We start from the raw sequence: 17,850 nt of genomic DNA, 5'->3' as shown, positions 1-17,850 counted from the left end.
CCTCATCCCATTAATAAGAAAAAGGCTGTGAATTTCAGATTTCCACCATTCTCTGGATGAAAAAGGATTTCCTCAAATCTCCTCTAAACCTCCGACCTTAAATCTATGCCCTCCTAGTCATTAATCACTCATAATTTTGTTCATCTCAATGTTGTTGTTCCTCAGTCTCTCCTGCTCCAAAGAAAATAACCCCATCCAATCTCTCTTCATAACTCAAATTCTCCATTAGGCAACATCCTGGTAAATTTCCTCTGCAAATCTATTATATATAGAGACCCAGTCTCCATGTAATTTATGTAGAAACTTTGTCCCGAGACTGTTTTATGTAGAGACCCATTAGCTGGGTGCTTTATATTGAGACAAGTTTCTTGGCTGTTTTATAAGAAGACCAGGTTCTCGTTTCACATGTTTCATTAGAGACATTGTATATATTGAGTCCCAGGGTGTTTTATGTAGAGTCATCCTCTATGTGTTTTACATAGCGTTCTAGTTCCTGGGTATTGTGTTGCAGTGGTGGTGTACCTTGCCCTGAACAATTCGGCTAGCTTCAAGTCCCATCTGCTTGAGAGGTTGTGTAATTACACCTGTCAACAGGTTGATTAGAAAATATATATCTACCTGGTCTCCAGGTGTTTCACACAGACACCCGGTCCTGGATTCTGCCTCTAGAGACACAGCCCACAGGTGATTTATGTAAAAACCCAGTTCCTGGGCATTTAATGTAGTGAAATGGTTCTCAGTATTTTATGTAACGATCAGGTCTCTGTGTATTTTATACAGAAAACCATTCCCAGCTGTTAGAAACAAAGAGCCTTCCATGGGAGTTTTGATATAGAGACTCAGTCCACATGTATATGAGAAACAGGCCCGGTCCATGGATGATTTATGCAGACACCCACTGCCCCGATGTTTTATTTAGAGATCTGGTTCTCAAATGTTGTAAGTAGAAACCCAGTCTCCCTGTGTTTTATATAAAGCCTCTTTCCCGGGTATTTCATCGAGAGACACGGTCCCTGGGAGTTTCATAATGATCCAGTCCCAGATGTGAATTATAGACATCCAGATTATGGATGATTTATACAGAGACTTAGTTTATGGGTAAGACCATAACATGTAGAAGCAGAGGTGCCCATTTAGTCCATCAAATTTGCTCCACCATTCAGTGATATAATGGCTGATCTGACAATCCTCAGCTCCTTTCCTGTCTTTTCCCCATTATTCTTGATTCCCTTGATTAAAAATCTGACTATCTCAATCTTGAATAGACTTAATGACCCAGCCTTGACAACCCTCTACGATAAAAAGGCTCACTACCCTCGGAGAGGAAAAATATCTTTATTCTCTGTCTTTTGTAATGTGTGCACTAGGAGTGACTCCCAGATCCCTATGTGTTGTAGCTTGCTGCAGTCCTTTCCAATTTAAATGATATTTAACTCTTCAGTTCTTCTTGACAACTATGCATATGTTATAAACGTGTTTGGGACCAGCAATAACCACTGCGGCACTCCACTTATTACAGTTTGTCATCCTGAAAATGCTCCTTGAGCTCCAACTCTCTGTCTTCTATTAGTTAGCCAATCCTCTATCTGTGCTGATATACTACCTCCATCACCATGGAGCCTTATTTTGTTAAGTAGCTTAACATGTGGTATCTTATCAAACACCTTTTGGAGATTCAAATATTTTATATTCATTGGCTCCCCTTTTCCATCCTGCTTGTTAGCTCCACAAAGAGTTCTAATAAATTTATCAGGCATAATTTTCTCTTTATGAAGCCAAGCTAATGCTGCTCAATCATATTATGTATTTCTAAATGCGTCACTATTATGCTATTTACAATAGACTCAAACATTTTCCCAATAGCAGATGTTAAGCTAACTGGCCTATTGTTACCTTGTTTTTTTTTGTTAATAAAAGTGTTACGTTGGCACCATTCCAATCCTCTGGGACTTTTCCAGAATCTAAGAATTCTTGGAAGATTACTATCAATTCATCCACTGGTGAAGCCAGTTGAGTTTCTGGAGCTGCTTCGTTTAATATCCTAGGACGCATCCCACCCAGGAATGCCGAGCCATATTCAGCTGCTTCACCGATGACTTTCCCTCCATCATAAGTTCAGAAGTGGGGATGTTCGCTAATGATTGCACAATGTTCAGCACCATTCGTGACTCCTCAGATACTGAAACAGACCATGTTCCAATGCTATATTGGACCAGGGGTCATAAAAGGACCTAGTACTGTGGAACGAGCCAGGACAGGTGGTAGAAGTTGCGGTGGGGGATTTCTTTGGGAACAGTGACCACAATTCTGTAAGTTTTAGAATACTCGTAAATAAAGATGAGAGTGGTCTTAAGGGAAGAGTACTAAACTGGGACAAGGCCAATTATATCAAAATTAGGCAGGAGCTCAGAAATATGGATTGGACACAGCTATTTGAAGGGAAGTCCACATTTGATGTGTGGAGGCTTTCAAAGACAGGTTGAAGATAGTGCAGGATAGGCATGTCCCATCGAAGGCAAAGGATAGGAAGGGCAAGATTTGTGAAGTTTGGATGACAGGAGAAATTGCATGACTAGCCAAGAGGAAAAGGAAAGTGTACATGAGGTCTAGGCAGCTAAGAACAGAACGGGCCCTGGAGGAATATCAGAAGAGTAGGACAAGTCTTAAACAAGGAATCAAGCGGGCAAAAAGGGATCACGAAATAGCTTTAGTGAGCAGAATTAAGGAGAATCTCAAAGCATTTTATTTTTATATAAGAAGCAAGTGGGTAACTAGAGAAAGGATTGGTCCACTAAAGGATAATGAAGGAAGGCTGTGTGTCCAACCTGAGAGAATGGGTGAGATTCTGAATGATTACTTTGCATCAGTGTTCACTGGGGAGAGGAACATGATGAATGTTGAGATTAGAGATAGAAGTTTGATTAGTCTGGATCACGTTGACATAAGTAGGGAAGATGTGTTGGGTAGGCTAGAGGTTATTAAGGTGGACAAATCCCCAGGACCGGATGGGATCTATCCTGGGTTGCTGAGGGAGGCGAGAGAGGAAATAGCTGGGGCCCTAACAGATATCTTTGTGGCATCCTTAAGTACAGGTGAGGTGCCAGAGGACTGGAAGGTAGCTCATGTTGTTCCCCTGTACAAGAAGGATAGTAGGGATATTCCGGGTAACTACAGACCAGTGAGCCTTATGTCGGTGGTGGGGAAGCCGTTGGAGAAGGTACTGAGGGATAGGATCTATTTATATTCAGAAAAGAATGGGCTTATCAGTGATAGGCAACATGGTTTTGTGGGGGGAAGATTGTGCCTTACCAACTCAATAGAGTTCTTCAAGGAAGTGACCAAGTTGATAGATGAAGGAAGGGCTTTTGATGTCATATACAAGGACTTTAGTATGGTAGACTAATGGAGAAAATGGTAGACTAATGGAGAAAATGAAGTCACATGGTGTGCAGGGTGTTCTAGCAAGGTGGATAAAGAACTGGTTGAGCAAAAGGAGACAGAGAATAATCGTTGAAGGGAGTTTCTCGAAATGGAGAAAGGTGACCAGTGTTGGGGCCACTGTTGTTTGTAATATACATAAATGATCTGGAAGAGGGCACTGTTGGTATGATCAGCAAGTTTGCAGATGACATGAAGATTGGTAGAGTAGCAGAAAGCATAGGGGACTGTCAAAGAATACAGGAGGATATAGATAGACTGGAGAGTTGGGCAGAAAATTGGTTGGGCAGAAAGGTGAATTTCAGTCCAGACAAATGTGAGGTGATGAATTATACAACGAATGGAAGAGCCTTGGGAAAAGTTGATGGGCAGAGAGATCTGGAAGTGCAGGTCCATTGTACCCTGAAGGTTGCTGCACAGGTGGATAGAGTGGTCAAGAAGGCATATAGTATGCTTGCCTTCATCAGACGGAGTATTGAGTATAAGAGCTGGCAAGTCATATTAAAATTGTATAAGACACTGGTTCGGCCGCACTTAGAATACTGTGTACAGTTCTGGTCACCACATTACCAAAAGGATGAGGACGCTTTGGAGAGAGTGCAGAGAAGGTTTACGAGGATGTTGCCTGGTATGGAAGGTGCTATCTATGAAGAGAGGTTGAGTAGGTTAGGTTTGTTTTCATTAGAAAAAAGGAAATTGAGGGGGACCTGATTGAGGTTTACAAAACCATGAAGGGTATAGACAGGGTGGATAGATAAAAGCTTTTTCCCAGGGTTAAGGATTCAATAATGAGAGGTGAGAGGTAGAAAGTTTAAGGGGGATACACACTGCAAGTACTTCACACAGAGGGTGGAGGGCGTCTGGAACGCGTTGTCAGCAAAGGTGGTAGAGGCAGGCACGGTAGATTCATTTAAAATGCGTCTGGACAGATGCATGAGTAGGTGGGGAGCAGAGGGATACAGATGCTTAGGAATTGACCGACAGGTTTAGACAGTACATTTGGATCGGCTCAGGCTTGGAGGGCCGAAGGGCCTGTTCCTGGGCTGTAAATTTTCTTTGTTCTTCTTTGTTCTTTGCTACAAAGTCTGGACAATATCCAGGCTTGGAGAAAGTGAGGCCTGCAGATGCTGGAGATCAGAGTCGAGAATGTGGTGCTGGAAAAGTGCTGCAGGTCAGGCAGCATCCGAGGAGCAGGAAAATGGACGTTTCAGGCAAAAGCCCTTTATCAGGAATTCACCAGGCTTGGGCTGACAAGTGAAGTAACAAGCATGCCACACAAATGCCAGATAATGTCCGTTTCCAATAAGAGACAATCTAATCACCACCCCTTGTCATCCCTAAATCTCCCACTATCAACATCCTTGGAATTACCCTTGACTAGAAACTCAACTGGCCTCACCACATAAACACAATAGCTACAAGAGCAGGTCAGAGGCTAGGAATACTGTGGCAAATAACTCACCACCTGATTTCCCCAAAATATCTACATAGTACAATTTAGCAGTGTGATGGAATACTCCCCACTTTCCTGGATGGGTGCAGCTCCAATAACATTCCAATAACATAGCTTGACACCATCCAGGAAAAAACAGCCCACTTGATTGGCACCACATCCATAGGCATCCACTCCCTCCAGCACTGGTGCTCAGTAGCAGCAGTGTTTCTATCTACAAGATGCACTGCAAAAATTCACCAAAGATCCTTAAACAGCTCCTTCCAATCCCACTACTCGTTCTATCTAGAAGGACAAGGGCACACTTACAAGGGAAGACCACCACCTGACAGTTCCCCTCCAAGCCACTCACCATCCTGACTTTGAAATATATCACTGTTCCTTCACTGTTGCTGGCTCAAAGTCCTGGCATTATCTCCCTAAGGACATTGTGTGTCAACCCACAGCATATAGACTGCAGTGCCTTAAGGAGACAGCTTACCACCACCTCCTCAATGCCAACTGGGGACCGGCGATAAATGCTGGCCCAGCCAGCAACACCCACGTCCTATGAGTGAATATGAAAAAGGTCCTAGAAACTTAACGGCCTTTGATACATTCGTTTCCTTCATACTTATTCTGTCCTCCTTTTGTATCTTGGTTCTTTAGTATTAGTGCAATGCTATTCGGGTGTTCTACTGTGAAGGCTGACACAAAGTATTTACTCAAATCCTCTGCTATTTCCTGGTCCCCAGTATTATTTCCCCAGCCTCGTTGTCTAAGGGGCCTATGTTCACTTTGGCATCTTTCTTCCTTTGTAACTGTTTAAAGAAGCTCTTGCTGTTTGTTTTCATATTAGTTACATGTTACCTTAAAAGTTTACCTTCTCCTTCTTTATTATGTTTTTGGCTGTTTTTGTTGGTTTTTAAAACTTCCCCAATCCTCAGGTTTATTACTAATCTTTACATCTTTCTATATTTTTCCTTTCAATTTGATGCTATCATTACATCCCTGGATAACCATGATTGGCTTAGCCCTATCCTAGAATCATTCTTTCATCCTGGGATGTGTCTTTGTTGTGAGCCATGAACTATTTTCTTAAACGCGTTTCATGAACAGACCTAGTCCTTGAGTACTTTACACAGAGATCTGGTGCTCCAGTGTTTTATGTAGAGACCCAGACTCCGTTTAGCACCTCACCTCAGACAATGCCTTACTTCTTGCATTTTAGTGTTGTTAGTCTGCATATCATGCTTAGTTGCCTGCAGTGGGGCTTGAACTCCCCACTTGCAGGCATGAGTCTTTCTCAGCGTTTTGCTGGAAGGCAGGCCTACGACAGGCCCAGCACCATGGTCACCAACCACCAAGGGTAGGGCAAGGAGGCAGGTCCCAAATCCCCAAACTGGCATTGAAAAGAATGAATCAATAAACGAGGTGAGGGGGTCGAGAAATAAATCATTCATCCTGGCTGACCACATCCTGTCTCATTGACATGCTGGGAATCAGCAGTGCATCTACAGGTAAATATGAAGTGAGAAATAATGGCCTTTTCAGATTATGGATTTGCCCCAAGCATTAAAGTGGATAAAGCTTCATACTGAGGAAGACAAAGGGCAGTTTTAGGAACTTGAGATATTAAGTGGAGAGTATTGATTCTTATAGGTGTGTGGATACCTGGAGAAATGTATGTATCAGCAAAAAGAAGCAAAGAACTTTGAATGATACAAAGGAAGGATGTTAACTCCCTCGCCTTCTCTCCCTGAAAGAGATTGATTGATGCTATCAACATGGCAGAGGTTTCCATTGACCAGAAACTGAATTGGACCTACCATATAAATATATCGGCTACAAGAATAGATCTGAGGCTGAGAATTCTGAGGTGACTGACTCACCTCTTGTCTCCCCAAAGTTTGTGCACCATTTCCAAGGCACAAGTCAGGAGTGTGCTCTTCATTTGCCTGAATGAGTGCACCAATGCTTCAGAAGCTTGATACTATCCAAGACAAAACAACTTGCTTGATTGGCACCCCATCTCCATTTTCAGCATTCACTCCCTTCACCACTGCCACAGAATATCAGCAGTGTCCCCTCTACAGAATGCACTGCAGAAATTAACTAAGGCTCCTTTTAACAACACCTTCCAAACCCATAACCACTACCATTGAGAAGCATATGGACAGCAGCTTCAAGGTTGCAAGTTCGCTCATCATCCTGACGTGGAAATGTATTGCTGTTCCTTCATTGTCACCTGGGCCAATATCATAGAACTCCCTCACTATGGCATTGTTGGTCTACCCACACCATATACACTGTAGCAGTTCAAGAAGGCAGCTCACTAGCGCCTTCTGAAGGGCAATTATAGATAGGCAATAAATAGTGACCTAACCAGCGACATCCACGTCCCTCAAACTGGGGTATGTATTCACTCAGACTCTGAACTCTCTCAGTCAAACATTTATGTGTTTTGGTCTGTCAATTCCAATATTTTAAAATTTTAATTTCTGCTTTCAAATCCATCCTTGGCTTCACGCCTCCCTCTCTGTAATTGACCTCTGTCCTCAACCTCCAAAATGTCATTACGCCATCAATTCTGACTTTTTGATCATCACAGATGTCATTCCCTGCAACATTGCTGACTGTGCTTTCAGCAGCACGGGCCATAAATTCTGGAATTTTGTCCCAAACCCCTTCTGCCTTGCACATCGCTCTCTTCATTCAATATGCTCTTTACAACCTACCTCTATTCCCAATCTTTTGGCTACCCATCCCACAATCTCTTTATGCAGTGATTGACTATGAGATCCTTGATTGTGATTGTTAATCAGCGCCAAAAAGGGAGCCCTGCCTGACACAGGTATAAACAGAGAGTCTTCAGGGCCTGACTCTGAGCTGCCTGGTCTCAGCCAGTGTACTGTGCACATGTAAATAAAGGGTGACTTGGTGACGGGATACCAACCTCTGTACAGTTATTTCAGTTTATATGGCTTAGTGTAAAATTCACTGGGGTGAAACAACTTGGGACTCTTTCCTATGTTAAAGTTGCCTCAAACTTACCAAAGTTGGTAAAATAGGGCAGAGTCAGCATGGTTTCATCAAGGGGAGGTCATGCCTGACAAATCTGCTAGAATTCTTTGAGGAAGTATCAAGCAGATTGGACCAAGGAGAACCTTTGACAAGGTACTGCATAGGAGGCTACTGAGTAAGATAAGGGCCCATGGTGTCAGAGGCAAGGTGCTAGCCTGGACAGAAGCTTGGCTGTCTGGCAGAAAGCAGAGAGTGGGGATAAAAGGGTCCTTCTCAGTATGGCAGCCGGTGACAAGTGGTGTTCTGCAAGGCTCAGTGTTGGGACCACAACTTTTCACTTTATACATGAAGGAATTCTGAGGGTATTCTGGCTAGGTTTGCAGATGATACAAAGATTGGTAGAGGGACAGGTGGCATTGAGAAGGCAGGGAGGCTGCAGAAGGATTTGGGCAGGTTATGAAAGTGGACAGAGAAGTGGCAGATGGAGTATAACGTGGGAAAGTATAAGGTAGGAAGAATAAAGGCATAGACTATTTTCCAACTGGGAATAAAATTCAGAAGTCTGAAGTGCAAAGCGACTTGGGAGTTCTAGTCCAGGATTCTCTCAAGGTAAATTTGCAGGTTGAGTCAGTAGTTAGGAAGGCAAATGCAATGATGCAGTTATTTTGAGAGGGCTTGCATATAAAAGCAAGGATGTACTTCTGAGGCTCTATAAGTCTCTAGTGAGGCCACATCAAGGTGTATTGTGTGCAGTTTTGGACCCCATATCTCAGGAAGGATGTTCTGGCTTTGGAACATGTTCAGGGGAGGTTCATGAGAATGGTCCCAGGAATGAACAGCTTAACGCATGAGGATCATTTGAGGACTCTGCGTCTATACTCAATGGAGTTTAGAAGGATGGGTGGGGAGGGGAATCTAATTGAAACTTACAGAAAGCTGAATGGCCTGGACAGAATGGATGTTGGGAAGATGTTTCCATTGGTAGGAGAGACTAGGACCCGAGAGCACAACCTTAGAGTAAAGGGAAGACCTTTTAGAACGGAGATAAGGGGAAACTCCTTCAGCCAAGGAATGGTGAACCTATGGAATTTGCTGCCACAAAAGGCTGTGGAGGCCAGCTCATTGAGTATATTTATGACAGAGGTAGATTGGTTCTTGATTGTAAAGGGGATCAAGGGTTCCGGGGAGAAAGCAGGAGAATGTTGAGAAACTATCAGCCATGGTTGAATAGCGGAGCAGACTTGATAGGCTGAATGGCTCCTATGTCTTATAAATGGAGTTTGTTGTTGTGCAGATCAGGACTTGATGCTTGGAATAAGGGTTGTGACAGGTTAAATATAAGCAAGTTAAACTGGTCGGGTGTGTGGGGAACACAGTCCTGTTACACTGCTTTATTGTTTTGTAAAAAGAGAGGGTGGTGACTCCATGTCGTTGAGGAGGGTTTGGCAGACACTTCTGCACATGAAAAAAATTAAATCATTTCTTTTTATTAATTCATTTTTTTCTCTTATCATGTCCTTCAAAATCTTTCATACTGCTTCTATTCAATCATTGTTTCACTCACTGTCTTTCTCTTGGGTTCTTTCTTTTAGTAATCTGCTGATTTCTGTTTCTGTGTTTTATTCTGACCCTGTGTCTCTCTCATAGTGATATAGAAAGACAGTGATCGACACAATCTGTCTGTGCTGCTATTCTGTCTTTCTGTGTTTATATGTGTGTCTGCTTCTATTTTTCAGTGCCTACCTCTGTATCATGATCTCTTTGTCTGGTTTTCTGAGCATGTCTCTCTCTGATTTTAGGAGGAAGTGAGGACTGCAGATGCTGGAGATCAGAGCTGAAAATGTGTTGCTGGAAAAGCACAGCAAGTCAGGCAGCATCCAAGGAGCAGGAGAATTGACGTTTCGGGCATGATTCCTGCAGAAGGGCTCGTGCCCGAAATGTCGATTCTTTCTGATTTTAGTTCATTTGAGTTTAGTCTCCACCTGTCCCTGACCTTAAACTTGAAGGGTGAATGGCCCGTCACTGTCTTCCCTGCTGGTGTGTGTGTGTATGAGGGAGAGAGTGTGTGTGTGTGTGTGTGTGTGTATGTGTTTGTGTGTGTGTGTAAGAGTAAGATGTGAGTATAAATAAGTGAGTGTGAAAGGATGTGAGCGAGAGTTTTTATGTGAGTCTTTGCTTCTGAGTCTCTGTATCCCTGTACTCCTTCGGTTATACCTGTTTCCCTCTTTCTCTCCTTCTCTGCCTCTTTTCATATTTAAGTCTGCATCAGTGGGTGTGCCTATCCCTCCCTCTAATCTTTCCTCTATCATAATCTTTGCCCTTTTCCCTCTTTGTCTCCGTTGTTCTCTTTTTGTCTCCCATGTCTGTCTCCTTTATTTCATTTTTCTAGCATTTCTTCCTTTCCCATTGTTAGCTTTTATCTTCTCTCAGAACCTCTGGAGTCTTGGTCTGGACTTCTCAGCTGAAATCTGGATAAATAGATGACTGTTTTGTGAGTAGGCACCGTCTCCCCCCTCCCCCCGAACACTCCCATATGGCGGGAGCAAGTATGGGACTGACTGATTGTGTTTAAGCTCCAGGGCAGATTCTTGACGATGCAGGAACAGAGGGGGTGGGGTTTGGAAGAGGTGCCAGCTCTTCCAATCCCAGACTGCTGGTGGCAATAGATTCACACACTCACATATACAGAGACTTACACACTCACACACACACAGAGCATCCTCCCCTTCCCAGACCGGTGGAATAATCTGCCAAACCCATCGAGGGAATTAGTACAGCTTTCTTTCCTCAGTGGCTAGACGGTGCTGTGTACCAACTTAACGCCACCATCACAATGTCAGCTCTGCAGGACCATGTCTGACTCTCTCTGGACTGTACTGTCTAATTTTTCTATGCCGTACTTCCTTGATAGCAGCATGTTCCGACGTTCTAAAAGGTAACTGAGAGGCTGCCTCCATTGAACAAAGAAAGGGGCATGTTCTGGTGTGCCTATGACAGTGAATGTATGAGAGAAGGTCAAATCTACGTTTGTCTCTGTGTGTGTGTGTGTGTGTGTGTAATACAACATATTTGCATGTTTCAGGGTGGTACAGCAGCCAGTAAGCAGGGAGGGATAGATAGATGTTTGAAGAGGGGAAAGGGCTGTGGTTATTGCACTGATGCTGAGAAGGAGGGATTAGATTCCTCCCTCTCCTCCACCCACTCTTGCTGTAAAGATGCTAGGCTGTGAAAAGCAGCAATGCATGCAGCCATAAAACACTCAGTGTTCTAAGCGGTTCACCTTGGTAAGACAGGAGAAGGTGCGAGATGTCTGCTTTATTTTTTTCGTACTTGCAAAGAATAGAGGTGAGAATGTGGTTCTCATTGTGAAGTTAAACAGTGGGAACTGTACTCTCTGGAGGGTGTGACTGTTATTATCAGGACAGAAGAGAAGCTCAGCAAATGCTGAGATGGATTCTATTGTTCCACTTCGATACCTTTTTGAATGCTGAGCCTCCTGTTATTGTGTGCTACTTTACTGACATCATACACGCATGCACAGATGTACACACACAAATGTACATGCACTTATATACATGTACATGCACATACGCATACACATGCAGACTCACACAGACATACTGATACACATATACACACTCAGACTTAGACATGTGTTTACATATATACACATATAAAGATAAAAATACGCATAACCCATACCAGCACATAAACACACAAACCTAGAGTTACAAAGAAACATACAAAGATCACACATAGCAGAATTTGATACCTTTCCCCTTGAGTTTGGAGGAACAGAGGTATTGAGTTGAGTGGGAGGGTGCTAGATTGGAACAGTGCCTTCTCTTCTTCATTTCTATATAAGGCAGGAAGGCTGATGGACAGCCTTTCTACCTGTTGCCAAATGAAGTCCTTAAGTGGGCAGTCAATTCGGGCATGATTGATGTCACACAGGAGGCCCAAAAGCTAAACCAAGTTGTGTTTGCTTGTGGGCTCCCAGGGAGGGTCCCTTGTTCAAATACACTCAATGCCTGCTCAAAGGTCCTGGCCTCTGTTACATAGTCAGTCCTAGCTGCTGTTGTATGAGCAGTCAGATCTCTACAGCGTGAGCTGCTGTTTGCAATGGAGGTTTTCTGCCACTATTCTTTTCAAGTTTAGGGATTCACAGGGCTTGCATGCTCGAGTGTAATAGAGGAAAGCCACCTCCTGCTGCTCTGACAAGAAGAGGCTTTTGTAGTAAACAAAAGTCATAGACATTTTACAGGACAAAGAGGGCCTTTGGCCCATCAAGTCCACACCGGTCATCCAACATCTATCTATTCTAAACTTATTTTCTAGTAACTTGGCCTGTAGTCTTGTTAGCTATGGCATTTCAAGTGTTGATTTAACTACTTTTTCATTGTCTTGAGGATTCTGCCTCTAATCACTCTTTAGGCAGTGAGTTCCAGATACCCATAACCCTCTGGATAAAACACAACTTCCTCAACTTGTTTCAACTCCTGCTCCTTCCCTTTAAACTGTCCCCTGATTAGTGACCACTCTACTAAGTGGAAAGGTTTTTTCCCCAAACACCATGTCTATGTCCCTCAGAACCTTGTATATCTCAGTCAGGTTCCTCCTTAGCCTTCTCTGCTCTAACAAAAACAACCCCAACCTTATACTTTATTTCATGAAAACAATGTAATGTATGTCTCAATGCTCTGATAGATATTGTTACTGAGGCTATAAGGAGATCTCAATGTTAGGTTTTACTTCTATGAGGTCTTATTACGTTCTCCCACTGAATGACATCATCCTACAAAGCAGTGCTTAAAGCACTCCTCAGCATTAACCATTTCAGACTCCTACATCTTTTTGCAACAGCACAGGGCAGGGGAAGGCAGGGTGAGAGACACCACCCGCCCTTGCTGCTGACCCTTCCCCTTCACTCTTCTGTCATGACTTCCATCCTGCAACCCCTCCGATCCTCACTCACCTAAGGCCTGGGTTCCTTGACCATTCTAGATTTCTCCCTGGCCTCTGATTGGGCAGCAGCACTTGGGAGTGGGAAACGGGATTTCTACACCAGTATGCTAATCTTGGGCGAGGTCCCACTGCTGCCCATTTAGGTGCCTATTTGGCTGTGAATTCTGTTGGCCTTCCCCAAAGGCGACCCACTAACTCTGCATCTGATATTTCTATCGCGTATTTCCCATACGTACCAACATCCACCATCTACAAGGCAAAGTCAAGAGTCTGATGCAATATGAGGTGTGATACATGGGTGCAACTCCAACAACACTCAGGCTCAACACCATCCAGGAAAAAGCAGCCTTTTTGATTGGCACCCCATTAACTGGCCTACAGTAGCAGCAGCAGTGTGTACCATCTATTAGTTGCACTGCAGTAACTGACCAAGGACCCTTCAACAGCACCTTCCAAATCCTTGATCCCTACCATCTAGAAGGCAAGGGAAAACAAATGCTTGGGAACACATCACATGCAAATTCCCTTCCAAGCCACACAGAAGACAGATAAGCAAATAAATGAAGACACAGCCACGAATCTAGTTATCAACATGCACAAACATACTGGCACACGCGTGTGCAAGCACACACTCTTGTAATCAGATCTTTTTGATTTGTCATTCAGTTTTTCAGAATGTAGGTTTCTGACTGTTAAGTCATAGCAGGATAAAATATTTTGAAGAGTTCAGGTGACAAATGAGTTCTAAAATATATTGTGTGTGGGATTGATCATTGAATGACCTTCATAGTGCACATTCCTAATTACCTTTGCATCTGAGGCATGTGATGTGGGATTTCACTTCTCTACATTTCTGTTCAATACAGAACCTTTCATTTTTAGTGCATTGCCTTCAGTTTTCCAAGGACTGTGGGGATAAAGGCGACGAAAATTTTTAAAAAATATGTAATTCAGACAAAATGTGTCTGAGATTTTTCTAAGAAGGTAGAATCCTTTGCTTAATCAATGGACCCATAGCCTGGACAGGGAATTGGAAATCTAAATTATGTCACGTATAGGATGTAAACACATGGAAGATGAGTGACCAAGAACAGATGTCAATCACAAATCACTGAGTCCAGGCGCAAGCACATGGAGATCTTCTTTAAGTAAGTATGAAATCAGAGCAGGAGGAGGCCATTCAGCCCCTTAAAGGTACTTCGCCATTGCTGATGTTCTGCCTCAGCTGCCCTGTTGTGTCCTAACCCCACATTCCTTGATCCTCTCGTTGTCCAAACAATTTGTCAATCTCCAGCTCTTGTTATTTTGATTACCCATTTGATGTTATTATTCTTCCTCCATTTTGGGATTAAACAATAGAGCATGTTTAATCTTTTTTTTACTGTACCTCAGAATGTTACAATTTAGGCTGGGTTTTATGTGTGTGTGTGTGTGTGTGTGTGGGGGGGGGGGGGGGGGGGGAGTGGAAATGTTGGTGGCAGGGTGGCTACATTGGGCACAGGGCTGCATCTCCCCAACCTCATCCCCATTGTCTGGCAACACTGCTACATATTGGACCATAAAACCATAAGATGTAGGAGCAGAATTAGGATATGCATCGAGTCCATCAAGTCTACTCCACCATTTGATAACGGCCGATATGTTTCTCAACCCCATTCTCCTGTAACCCTTGATCCCCTTACTAATCAAAAACCTATCTACTGTATATCTGTCTTAAAGACACTCGATGATTTGGCCTCCAGAGCCTTCTGTGGTAGTGAGTTCCACAGAGTCACCACCTTCTGGCTGAAGAAATTCCTCCTCATCTCAGTTCTAAAGGGTCATCCCTTCACTCTGAGGCTGTGTTGTTGAGTCCTAGTCTGTCCGACTGGTGGGAACTTCTTCTCCATGTCTAATCTATCAAGGCCTCCCAGTATTCTGTCAGTTTCAGTCAGAATCTCCCTTACCCTTCTAAACTCCAGCAAGTACAGATACAAGGCCTGTGACCAGTGATGTGCTACAAAGATTGATGCTGGGTCCACTGTTTTTTATTATTTACATAAAATGATTTGGATGTGAACATAGGAGTTATGGTTAGTAAGTTTGCAAATGACACCAAAATTGGAGGTGTGGTGGACAGCAAACGTTACCTCAGAGTACAGCGGAATATTGATCAGATGGGCCGATGGGCCAAGGAGTGGCAGCTGGAGTTTAATTTAGATAAATGTGAGGTAGTGTATTTTGGAAAAACAAGTCAGGGCAGGACTTATACACTCAATGGTCAGGTCCTGCGGAGTGTTGCTGAACGACAAGATCTTGGTTCACAGTTTCTTGAAAGTAGAGTCGCAGGAAGACACAATAGTGAAGAATCCTTTGGTATGCTTTCCTTTACTGGTCAATGCTATGAGTATAGGAGTTGGGAGGTCATGTTGCAGCGGTACGGGACAATTGTTAGGCTACTTTTGGAATATTGTCTGCAATTCTGGTTTCCCTGCTACAGGAAGGATGTTGTGTAACTTAAAAGGGTTTAGAAACCATTTACAAGGATATTGCCAGGGTTGGAGGATTTGAGCTAAAGGGAGAGGCTGAATAGGCTGAGGCAATTTTCCCTAGAGTGTTAGAAGCTGAGGGGTGACCTTATCGAAGTTTATAAAATCATGAGGGGCATGGGTAGAGTGAATAGTCAAGGCCTTTTCTCCAAGGTAGGGGAGTTCAAAACTAGAGGGCATAGAGTTAAGGTGACAGGAGGAAGATTTAAAAGGGACCTAAGGGGTAACTTTTTCACGCAGGGGGTAATGCATGTATGGAATAAGCTGCTAGAGGAAGTGGTGGAAGCTAGTACAATTACTACATTTAAAAGGCATCTAGATGGGCATATGAATAGGAAGGACATGCTCCAAATGCTTGCAAACGGGACGAGAATAATTTAGGATATCTTTTTGGCATGGGCGAGTTGGACTGAAGGGTCTGTTTCCATGCTGTACGGGTCTGTGACTCTATGACTCTATGAGTACACAGAACATCCAATTTCTGTCAGAGCCCCATTCTGACTTTAGTGCTGCTTTATTGATGCTTACTGATACAGGTTCCGATCTAGTTGCATGCGCAGCTACCATGAGTACCACCTCATGGCGATTGGAGAGAATATGGCTTTCCTTAGGTTGAGATATTTTTGTAAAATGAATTAGATTTTGGAGTCTTGAAATTTTGTGAAATATCTATCTGCTTCCCATTTGAGGTCCAACAGAAGCCCCACACTATCCACTCTGTAATAACTGTGATGTGGCTCAGTGTTAGTATTTATTTGGGATCAGAGACAAGAGTCATAGAGTCATAGAGATGTACAGCATGGAAACAGACCCTTCGGTCCAACCCGTCTATGCCAACCAGATATCTCAACCCAATCTAGTTCCTCCTGCCAGCACCCGGCCCATATCCCTCCAAACACTTCCTGTTCATATACCCATCCAAATGCCTCTTAAATGTTGCAATTGTACCAGCCTCCACCACATCCTCTGGCAGCTCATTCCATACACGTACCGCCCTCTGCGTGAAAAAAATTGCCCCTTAGGTTTCTTTTATATCTTTCCCCTCTCACCCTAAACCTATGCCCTCTAGTTCTGGACTCCCGACCCCAGGGACTTTAAGGAAAGCATTTTTCCATCTTGAACCATCAAAGCACTCCATGGTTGGGTATAACACAGTCAGGCAGGTTTAGAGCAAAATAAAACAAAAAAACTATGGATTCTACAGATCTGAAACAAAAACAGAAATTGCTGGAGAAACTCAACCAGATGGTGGCACCTGTGGGGAAAAAGCAGAGTTAACATTACGACTCCTAAACAGAACCAGACTATCAGAGCCATCGGAATTTGATGAAGTGCCCCCGGACTTGAAACAGTAATTGTTTCTCTCCCCACAGATGCTGCCAGACCTGCTGAGTTTCTCCAGCGATTTATGTATAGGTTGAGAGTAAAGTTGTCGTTCCTCTACCCAATACTGTCCCTTAGATGGGACTTCAACAATTCTGAGCCCTAATGTGCTTGGACTGAATGGGGAACTGACTTCCTGTCACATCCTGGTCTCAAGCTGCTCCTTCAGTTTAGATGATGTGGGAAAGCCATAGATCCATCTTTAAATGTGCAGATTGGGTGTGGATGATGTCATCAGGACCTGTCTGCCATTTTCGGGTCAGCTGTGACTCCACCCCACCCCACTGCCCTGTAACCTGGCTGAACTTTCCTGATCATGGGCCAAAACGAGACCGGTAAGTTGTATAACCCAACTTTGGGCCTCCTGTGCGTGATGGTTTTGTCAGGTTGTCACAGAAACCCAATGTGCTCCTTAAAGTGCTTCAGGGAAATAAACTACTGTCCTTACCTGGTCTGGCACATTGGTACTCAAGTCCTGTACGAAGATGGTTGGCAGTTAAGTATTCTCTGAAGTGGTACCTTCACCATTAGGATTGCATGGATCAGGAATGGGTCCTCCATTCTCGAGCACAATACAGGAATGGTCAAGGAATGCCATCTTAAGGATGAATATTTTCATAAAACACCTACTGGTGCTGTATTTTCTAACAATTCCTCAACCATATCAGATTCTGACAGGATTATAATGAAGGACTAACTGAGCAAAGGGCTTGCTAAATCACTGGAGCTTTCAACCTAGTGTCCTTCCAAGGTTATTGTGGATGGCAGGGATAAATGAACTCAGTGACATCATGGTAATGTCACTGGACTAGTGATTAAGAAACCCATATCTGGTGGCATGAGTTCAAATCCCACCATAGCAGTTGATGGATTTGAACTGAATATAAATTGAGCTGAAGAAAAATTAGCCTAATGATGACCATGATTCCCCGTCGGGTTCACTAACTTCCTTGAGGGAGATAATTCTGCTGTTCTTACCTGATCTGGCCAAATATGACTCCAGACCCACAGCAATGTGATTGCCTCTTAACTGCCCTCTGGGCAATTAGGGATGGGCAATAAATGCTGGCCTGGCCGGTG

At 43.5% G+C, this 17,850-nt stretch overlaps 1 protein-coding gene across 8 annotated transcripts in view; it reads left to right on the top strand.

Annotated features, from left to right (window-relative positions):
- Window positions 1-17,850, top strand: part of mast1a (microtubule associated serine/threonine kinase 1a) — a 162,523-nt gene that overhangs the window by 39,146 nt on the left and 105,527 nt on the right. For 7 of the 8 annotated variants that reach the window (XM_043694926.2, XM_043694931.2, XM_043694930.2 and 4 more), the window contains exon 1: window positions 10,719-10,829. The exons of the other annotated variant lie outside the window; for it this stretch is intronic. In XM_043694926.2, the coding sequence (XP_043550861.2) occupies window positions 10,747-10,829 (83 nt within the window). In that variant the 5' untranslated portion in view covers window positions 10,719-10,746. Of the gene's footprint in view, window positions 1-10,718; window positions 10,830-17,850 lie in introns of those variants that run through there. 8 annotated transcript variants of the gene reach the window in all.

This window comes from Chiloscyllium plagiosum, unplaced genomic scaffold (assembly GCF_037043375.1).
Source record: "Chiloscyllium plagiosum isolate Xiang-an unplaced genomic scaffold, Cpla_swu_hap1 HiC_scaffold_45, whole genome shotgun sequence".
Taxonomy (NCBI): Eukaryota; Metazoa; Chordata; class Chondrichthyes; order Orectolobiformes; family Hemiscylliidae; genus Chiloscyllium; species Chiloscyllium plagiosum.
This window is presented reverse-complemented; position numbering and strand designations above follow the sequence as displayed.